General features: G+C 48.9%; 2 protein-coding genes across 4 annotated transcripts in view; one reads left to right on the top strand and one right to left on the bottom strand.

Annotated features, from left to right (window-relative positions):
• The window catches only part of TMEM234 (transmembrane protein 234), a 38123-nt gene extending 29022 nt beyond the window's left edge, over nt 1–9101 (top strand). Inside the window, exon 6 of the mRNA XM_039511600.1 lies at nt 8956–9101. The gene's annotated coding sequence lies outside the window, so the exon portion shown is untranslated. The remainder of the gene's footprint in view (nt 1–8955) is intronic.
• Nucleotides 518–7347, bottom strand: CCDC28B (coiled-coil domain containing 28B). Of its 3 annotated transcripts, none has more exons than XM_039511597.1 (6): nt 7131–7347; nt 4172–4510; nt 3583–3752; nt 3152–3306; nt 2871–2893; nt 518–1519 (listed from the first exon to the last, which is right to left on the bottom strand). In XM_039511597.1, exons 2-6 carry the CDS (start codon nt 4330–4332, stop codon nt 1465–1467), a joined length of 564 nt encoding a protein of 187 aa, XP_039367531.1. In that variant the 5' UTR covers nt 4333–4510; nt 7131–7347; the 3' UTR covers nt 518–1464. The 3 variants fall into 3 exon arrangements, with proteins under 3 accessions (XP_039367531.1, XP_039367532.1, XP_039367530.1); XM_039511598.1 differs by having other exon boundaries at nt 4172–4418; XM_039511596.1 differs by having other exon boundaries at nt 4172–4398; nt 7131–7345.
• Nucleotides 9102–9639: the final 538 nt, after the last annotated feature.

The raw sequence follows: 9639 nt of genomic DNA, 5'->3' as shown, positions 1-9639 counted from the left end.
ACTTCTGAAAATCACAAACCTAGGGCTGAGGGGACTGAGATTGTTTAGCCTGCAGAAGAGAGGAATGGGGGGGGGGGGGGATTTGATAGCTGCTTTCAACTACCTGAAAGGGGGTTCCATAGAGGATGGATCTAGACTGTTCTCAGTGGTAGAAAATGACAGAACAAGGATCAATGGTCTCAAGTTGCAGAGGGGGAGGTTTAGGTTGGATATTAGGAAAAACTTTTTCCCTAGGAGGGTGGTGAAGAACTGGAATGGGTTACCTAGGGAGGGGGTGGAATCTCCTTCCTTAGAGGTTTTTAAGATCAGGCTTGACAAAGCCCTGGCTGGGATGATTTAGTTGGTTGGCCCTGCTTTGAGCAGGGGGTTGGACTAGATGACCTCCTGAGGTCCCTTCCAACCCTGAGATTCTATGATTCTAAGATGCAGGAACTGAACCCAGGAGTCCTGGCTACTCACTCCTCTGTTTTAAACTTCCGTCCATTTTTCCTTCTTTACACATTAATTAAAGTCATGGTGAAAACAGCAAAATACCACACCTAGTTTATTTACATTACAATTTCATTATTTAGTGCTACATTCTACTACTAGAAAAACATTCTGACATGTAAACATACACTCATCTATTCACCTTCAGTGTCAAGTTGAAGCAGCTTAGCTGTTTAAAACTGGATGTGTGTGTAAGTGTAGAAATGTTAGTTGTTTAAACTCCTCTCTTCTTACATTTGGTGTCTGGTCTAGCAAAGCCACCGCTTCTATCCTTGTTGGAATGGAAATAGTACCCAGTCCACACAGAAAGAATTTCTACAAAAGGCCTGGAGTATTTTGCAAGGTTTTGTGATGTAGCTGTTTGTCCACTAGGAACCAGACTGAAACCCACCAAACTCATTTCACTCACAGCCCCTCAAATGGTCCAAACTGAATCAGAGTGGAACCCACAGCCTGAAAATGAAATGTTCTATCGCCCATTAACAATGCTTTGTTTGCTATGGCACCTTTTATCCAGGAATCTCAAAAAGCTTTATACAAGGTTGCTCAAGTATCATTAACCCCATTTTTAAAAAGAAGGGGGAGGAAAAAACTCAGGCACAGAGAGGTGCAGCGAGCGACTTGCCCAAGGTCATATGGTGAGCTGGGAAGCGATCAGGAGAGAGAATCCAGCACTGCTGATTCCCCGTCTTTCCTCTACGATTTTCTTGTTTACTTTTCAAGTTACCTTGACAGTGTTTGGCCTTTTCGGATGCTCTAAAAATCCTGGATTTTGATACAAAATTATTAGACAACATGCCCCTCCCCCAGCCCAACCCCCAAACCCCTTCTTAGGGGTGTTCTTCCTTTTATACTCCTACATTTCTGTACAGTTCAGAGGTGGCCATGACAGAGATTCAAGCTGGTGGAGCTCTCCCTTGGCTCCAGAATCCTCAATGCTGCCCTCTGTTGCTTATGTAGGGACCAGGCAGCCAGCTAGGCAGTGGCAGCATCCTCCAGGTCTGGATTCTCCGCTAGGTGCAGCTTTTGGCTGAGTTTTATGTTAAGGAAGAAGAAGAATTGATCAAGCTGCAGCCTCGTCACTGATCTGTGGGAGGAGAGGCTGGAGTTCCTAACACAAACCTTCTAACTGAGCCAGTCTCTATACCCAGTAGCAACAGCACCAGAACCAGGAGAACCCAGGGGCCATGGCCCCTCCACTTTTTAACATGGGCATGGTTTGGGGCGGTCGGGGGCAGTGTTGCCCCCCTAAACTGCAAGTCTTGGGCAGGCACAGAGTGGCGCTGGCAGGGGCTGGGCCGTTCCATGCCTGCCCAAGGCTTGCAGTTTGGAGGGGCAACGCCACTCTCCCCCGCCCAAACTACATCCATGTTAAAAAGTGGTGGGCATGGCCCCATAGCCCCTCCGGTCCAGCACCAGTGCCCCTGCCCCCACTTGTACAAAGGTTCTGGCACCCTTGCCGGTAGCCTGTGCAGCACAGGAACATAGGATTTGGCAATGATTTGTACCATGCAGTATCCCGCCTCATCAGGCCAATGATCCATAAATATAGCATCTCCCTGCCCCAACAGGACAGACCAATGGTCCAATAAAAAGCCTGGTCTCCTCCCTCCAGCCATAGTCTGTGCATGGCAGAGATGGAGGGAAGGGTTCCTTCCTGACCTCTACAGAGAGCACCGACACCCTGAAGCAGGAAATTCTTCTCCCTCTTATCCTGCACAGCCGGTGACGCAGGATTTCTCATACTGGATCAGACCACCGAGCCACCCCAGCTGGGATTCTGTCTCCAAGAGTGGCCAGTACCACATGCTAATTCAAACTGGTCCCACAGTTATCCAGCTCCTTCATAGACTCAGCCACATTACTCACTCCATTGGTGGCGCCTGGTTACCCTTAGAAGTGGATTCCAGCCAGCATCCATCACCGCTCCGGCTCAGTGCATTAGGGCTCCCTCTAACGGGCAAAGCATGGCTTGTGCCGCTCAGAGATGTTACACCTCCAGATCCCACCCTCAGGCTCCTCCTTCCAACCCAACCCTCCCTCTAAAACCGTGTCCTACAGATGTCTCCATGACAGGCTCGCCTGGAAACCTTTGGCACCAGCCGAGTCCTGGCGTCTTTGAACCCCCTGGCAATTCCCAAGAAGCCTCCAAGCTCTACAGGGCTCCCTGCCTAGAGTCTCTGGCAGAAGATGACCAGCATCTACTAATGGCACCTCAGATCCAATGCCATGGTCTGGGGAGATATTGGAGAGTGGTGATCAAGTGTCTCTAAGCGGATTCCCTCTTCCCTTCCCTGCCTGAGGGGGTCACCCAGCTGTGCACATACAGAACAGGCCCCCTGAAGAATCCCATGGCCCCATAGGCCCCGGCAGAAGGATACATGGAGTTGCTGAGCTCTTCCAACTGAAAAGGGAAACAGAAGCATCATTAGAACAAGCACAAGCAGCTCTGACAATAAAGGGAACAGGGCCCCACTTTGCCTTTGAAGATCCTTAGGGGGCATTATCTGTATCGTGGTAGCCCCCAGAGCGGGTCGGGGCCGTGTTGTGCTAGTCACTAAGAGCAGCACACTCTAAGTGCGAGGCTTGGAGGGAGCAGGGATGCGTTCTCGAGGGACGACTCAGGGATCAGCCCACGAGGAGAGAACGCTCTGGTACTCACATTAGTCAGCAGCTGATCTAGGTTACTATCTGCCACCGTCTTCTTCTGGTCCTCAGAGAGCTCCTCCACGTAGACATCCAGGCTGAAGTGCAGGCGTGCCAGCTTCTCCTGCATCTCCCGGACGTGCTCCAGCTGCTCGAAGGAGCACTCCTTCCCTGTGCCGCCCAGGAGGGGGACCTGGTTACACTCAACCACCAAGACACATCCCCTTGCAGTAGAGATTCCTAACCAGCTCTCCTGGGGTTTCCATTACAGATGGGCTGGGCCTGCCCCAGACATCACACAACTGCTAGCAGGAGCCTCCCAGATTAGCCAGATCTTCCAGTGCCAGCCATGGTGGCTTTGGGTGGCCCTAGCTGCCGGCACCGATGCTTTGGGGACCCCATTCAGATGGATGAACCCCCCCTTTAGAGGAATTGCCCCCTGCTTACCAAAGGCCTGCAGTTTGCCCGAGTGGAAGTCATTGAGCAGGTTCAGCAGCCCACCCTCCATCTCATAAACGTCCGAGACGTCGGTCAGGAAGGAGTGCTGCAGAGGGGCCCCCAGTGCTGCGCCCCCACTGCCCCCAGGCTGAGGCAGACGAGATTTCTCCTTGTTCACCCTAGATAGAAAATACAAACTCACATGAACATTGGCTGGAGGCCTTTCCATGCCGAGAGATGCAGCCTCCTAACTTGTTACTCTTGTCTTTCTTCCAAGGAGCTCATGGTTCTTTGTAAGTACAGCAGCCTGCTATTTACAGATAAAGGGAACTAGTGCTGTAGCTCCAATCCTAAAAAACAATTTCTGGAGCGTGTTCCCGGCATTTGCAGTAAGTGATTGTACTGGAACGCTGCTTCACCTTCCACAAAAGTGCCTGGCCGGCATCGCAGAGATTCAGGCACAACTCGAGCCCTGGGTAGCTCAAGCAGGAGTGGCCTGTGTGGTTTTGGTGCTCGCAATCTCAGGTTTAATGCCTGGGGACATGCAGCCTTTGTAACGCAGGCTCCCCGTCATCCCGACCCAGCCCCCAGCACTGACCTTTTGAATTTGGCCCGTTGCTTTGGCGAGGGCAGGTGAGGCAGCCCCAGAGAGAAGGTGGTGCTTTTGCTGGTGGGGACGGGCAGTTTGCGCAGAGCGCTGGACGACACAGGCTGAGCTAAGCCAGGCTTTGGACTCCTCTTCTTCTTCTTGTCTTCCATCTTGAGAACTTGGTCCCCAGGCGGGGGCCAGTCGCAGGCTCAGTAACCCACTGCAGCAAGGAACCTCTGGGCACGAAAAGGAGACGCTGTTCACAAGGGAGACAAAACCCCTCTTAGACCCCCTTTCTCCAGCTTCAGCTATTCAAGTGCAGATAGAAGCTGCTCCCGTGTGGATCACCTACAACAGGGGTAATCAATCAGCGGACCGTGAGCCAAGCCAGACGCTTTTGAACAGACCCCCAAAAATCTTTTTAATTTACTTATTTTTTTATTATTATTATTATTTTCTCTGGAATTTGGACTGAGAAATTTAGACCTTGACCATTCCACTGATGACAGACCTCAGCTGCAGGTCCCAGCTGGGAGACTCAGACCTGTAGTGGCTCTTGCTCTTAGGTCGCCAGTTCTGTCCGAGCTGAAGGTCACTATTTTGGTTTTGCATCTCATCCAGAAGAGGACAGCACCCTGGTGGCATAGGACCCCTAGCACCATGCTGAGGCACTGGGGTCAGTATTACTTTCATCCACAGGCACCTGTGTTACCATTGGAGGTCTCCTATCAGAGTACAGTGCGGGCCACAGAACACTGACTATTCACTGCCCCGGGAAGCTGCAGTAACCGCAGTATCATTGTCAAACCAGTCACTATGTTGAGCGGGGCCTGTTGCCCTTACCCAGCCTGACCCTGCTTAACAAAATCAGATGAGATCACAGCCTGAGGGGATGTATTTGGTTCTCAAGGCCCAAGAAGAAATATTTAAAATACCCACATATCCAAACAACCACATACCCTGGATCTCTCTCACCCCCTCCCCCTGGTGCCTTTCCCAAAGTCTTACTTTCTCTTCTTTCTACATCTGTCCCCTAAAATATTAAAATGCACTGTGTGTGTGAGTATATTTGTACATTTCAAGGCTCTCTTTGTATCTAACAAGACAGGGAGGTGGGGGCAAGGAAATGAAGCAGCTATTCAATTGTTCTCCAAGCTCTGTATAAAGATGTTAGTGTTTAAGAAGAATCAAAATCCTGCTTTTTAAAGTGACATTCTCAAGCAAGCATTTAACACTGACCAGTTGTAATCTCAACCAGCAGATTGTATCTTCCTATGATGGATCCTCAGATGGCCTAAATCAGCAGAGCTCCATTGAAGTCAGGAGTTGGACAATTTACACCAGCTGGGGACCCAACCCATTGACATCCATGGAGCTATATTGATTTATACCAGCTCGGGATCTGGCCCATTACATTCAAACAGAAAAGGCCAGGCTGGAAAAGCGGGCTGAAGCTCAGAGTAAGAGTCCAGGTCAAGAAGAGAAGGTCAATGACATGTTGGGGGTTTTTAAAGGCAAGAGGAATTAGATGAGGGTGTTGATGACCCTTGCTCTGGGTTTATTTCTATTTAATTAATTACCTGCAGTGATTTTTGACCTGCACAAGCTAGTATTATTTATAAACAACATTTTATATTTAAATGAACAAATGAAAGACTGTTCAGTCATTTTGCCTGTTATTTGTTAAGAATTAGGCAAAAAGGGCCCCGGGGAGCAAACTGTGCCCCCCCCCCCCCAGAGATGGGGCAGGGCAAGATTCACACACCCCAACGTTCCGCAAGTCTGCGGGGGGATGGAGGGGAAATCACATCAGGCAGGGAAAGATTATTTGGATCTCCAGCCTCAGCAAGAACCATCAGCCGGGGGCTAATTAGTTCCAACTGAAAGGGTTTGTTTTGTTTTAAACATACACCTGATAGGAGGTGACTGAATGATGACTGCTTTAATATGCTGCTGATGTGGGATTTGAACCTGTGACCAAGACATGAAGGGCTCTAGCCCATCACTCTAAGCTGTGCAGAACTCTCTTGCTATATTCTTCAGAGACTGTACATTTCAGTACAGGGCTTTTGTGTGTTTGCACAATGCCTCCTTTCACAATGGAGCCCAGGTCCCAATCAAGGCCTCTAGGCACTACTGCAGTCTAGGATTCCTAATTACACTGGATTGCTCCTAGGACCCGATTTAGCATGGGAACACTTTGGCAGGTCGAACCAACAAGCCCAAACCCAGCCCTGTGGCGATATCTCAGCAGAACAGGGGTTCCTTCCGACTTTTATACCGGCACCATTGATCAAGCTTTAATAAAACATAGCAGGGCTCCTGCTAGTCTTCCTCCATACTCATTTCCCATTGTTCTGTACAATGGCACCTCAGCTGAAGCGATAGCTGCTGGGTCTGATCAAAGCCCAGTCCTAGGTTGTGGAAACAGATCCCTCTTTGTTCAGTATGAAAATGGCTGTGATTCATAAGTTACCCAGACAGCTATTCCAGAGTATCCCGTTTAAAAAAAATATATAACAGCAGCATATTCACTGCATTTAGCTCCATCCCCCAGACACTGGACAGTCAATTAGCAGATTCAGAACCTATTTTCATTTCCACCCCAGCGTTACAAGCCTGGGGAGTTCGCTGCACCCGGGGAGCCAACGTCCAGAGAAGAGAAATGTCACAGTGTGAGATCAAGATGACACCACCAGCCTCCCCTCCCCTCTTCCCAGAAAATTGCAGGACTCCCGCACCATGGTCTCTAACCTCCCTGTTCCCCCCACCTCAAAAACCCCACAGCAGAAGCAGCTGCAGAATAAAGCTGCACAAGCCCCGTGCACGCAACAGAACCCGCAGAGCAACAATGCAGCCGGGCAGCGTTCCAAAAGGGAACGTTCGGCCCCGCTCCGTTCCACCACCCCTCCCTTCCCGTGCCGTGCCGTGCCATGCCATGCCATGCCCCCTAAGAGGTGAAACTGACCTGAGGACCCCCCGTGCTGCTCCCAGCGGCTGAGCGCCCTGCAAGACTCGATGTCAACAGCAGCCGGGCCCACGCAACAATTTGCATTTAAAGGGAAAGGGGCCCTCCTCCAGCTTCCCTCGCGTTCGGGCGGGGGCAGGCAGATGTCCGGAGCTCAGGTCACTCCCACGACGAGGGGCAGATTTTGACTTATTTCCCCTGTAACGTCTCCCCTGCCCTGACTTCAGTGACTGCCACCCGTTTCATGAGAGCGGAATTCAAGCCCAGCGGTTGGATTTCATGTCCTTGGGGTCTCCTGCCTGAGTTCATTGGCAGTGAGATGGGTGCAACTAGAACAGCTCCAGTGGCGTGGAAACTGGTGTGAGACAGGATCACTCAGGCACGGGGCGCCGCCAGAGTGTCGCTTCACAGCTGCTGAAGATCTGGCTCAGAGCCTCTATCGCAGGGGTTCTCAAACTTTTGTCCTGGTGACCCCTTTTGCACAGCAAGCCTCTGAGTGCAACCTCCCCCCTATAAATTAAAAACACTTTTTTATATATTTAACACCATTATAAATGCTGGAGGCAAAGCGGGGTTGGGGGTGGAGGCTGACAGCTCATGACCCCCCGCCTCCGAAATAACCTCACGACCCCCAAGGGGTCCTGAACTCCAGTTTGAGAATCCCTGCTCTAGCACACTCTCACCTTTTCCTTTCCTATATGGAATATATTCCAATTTTCCTTTTAGCAGAAATGTGTATTGAAACCGCTGGACTCATTAAAATGAGATGGTGTTGCTGGGCCTCACAATTTTATCTTGAGTCTCACAACATAGGGTCTTTTTTTCCTAAAGCCCCAGCTCAGGGAGTCATGTGATTATCTCAGCTTAAAAGAAAAGTCAGCTTCTAGCCCTCCTGGCTCCAGAGAAAAGCTTGAAAATGTGACCCCCTAAAAGCACAACATTCGACATTTACTATTTTAAAAATTTAAGCCATTCTCCTGACTTTTGGGGCCTGACTCATGATTTTTTTAACACTTAAGGAATGTCTATATAGCATTTTGGAGTGAGCCTCCCAGCCTGGGGTCTAGAGACATGGGCCAGGGGGGCTTGTGCTAGAACACTACAAATACCAGTGTTGACAGTGCTTTGAAGTTTCAGTTTGAGCCGGAGTTTAGGCTTTGAAGCATGGGGGGATGGGGTCATATGTCTGTTGACTCAGGCTGGGAGGCTTGGTCCAAAATACTGTGTAGACATATTTAAAGTTCACTGGGGCAAACAGGGAAATCTCCTGGATTAACCTTACTGAATTAAATTCAATACCTTTGGTGTTGACGGTATTAAAATACAGTTGTTTATAGGTCATTATGGGATTGTATGTAATTTTCCTAGGAGGCATGACTAATGTCAATCTTGGGAAATGGTAGGAACTTCAAATGACTTTTTGAAACAATATGAACTTTTAAAATTAAGTGGGTTTCCCAGGAAATCCCTAGGAGGCAGGAGTAGTATGCTAATATAATTCCTTTGATTAGTCAATAACTCATCTTATGGAAGTTTTGCCTCCAGAAGAGGACCCATTGTCTGGCTGATTACCTTTTCATGGTCTCTTTGAAGACCCCCATTGTGGATAAAGGACTCACTCACCGATCCACGATGGCTCTTGGTCTGAGCAAAGGGTGTTGTTAAAACTGAAACCACTGGAAAACACCTGTGTGGGGATTTGAAGGGCTGCTCACCAGCCAGAGCCCATGTTGGAGTTGGGGTGATCTTTGGAAAGCTTATTAGCATGTGCGGAGGTTCTTTGATTGTCTTTAATATGTTTTGTCTGTATTGCTTTTACCTTGAGATGAAAACGTGCTTGCAACCGTTCAGCCTGGAAATACCCTGATCAGAAGGGAGAGAACCATGGGTCTCCACCCAAGAGAGGCCACAGCTGGGGAGCCAGCAGCCTAGAGTGGGTGCCCTGCTGGACCACAGAGGAGGAATGCAGGTGCAGTTGCCCTGAACTGATGTAGGATAATACTAAATTACATATTAAAATATATAGTATCCATGTTATATGTTGTATTGGTAAAATTATTCTAGAAAGCTATTAATACTTTTACTACACATGAGCTGTAGCATTAATATAATCCCTTTATAAGTATATCATGATTTTAAACAGACTTTTAATGTTGAAAAAATTATTAAAATATTGACCATGCTAAAACTGATTCTGCCGTTTCTCTTGAACCTTCCATCCTCATGGATCTGGATCCTGCTCCCGCTGACATTGATGGCAAAACCCTGCTGTACACTGTGTCATATAGGAATTGCCTGTGGGCCCTTGCAGGGTAGTGGGTAGGTGCACATAACGATATCGAGAGGGGAAATATTGCTCCTGACAGGGCCCAGAATGGGCTAGTCTGCAGTGGGACAGTGGCATGGCACCTGTCTCAATCTGTCATCTTGTTCTCCACAATCTCAGCTTTCATACATAAAATAAAATAATCACAATAAAAGTCAGTCTCTAACTGTTATGGTTGTGAAT

Source organism: Mauremys reevesii, linkage group 23 (genome assembly GCF_016161935.1).
Source record: "Mauremys reevesii isolate NIE-2019 linkage group 23, ASM1616193v1, whole genome shotgun sequence".
NCBI classification, from domain to species: domain Eukaryota; kingdom Metazoa; phylum Chordata; order Testudines; family Geoemydidae; genus Mauremys; species Mauremys reevesii.
This window is presented reverse-complemented; position numbering and strand designations above follow the sequence as displayed.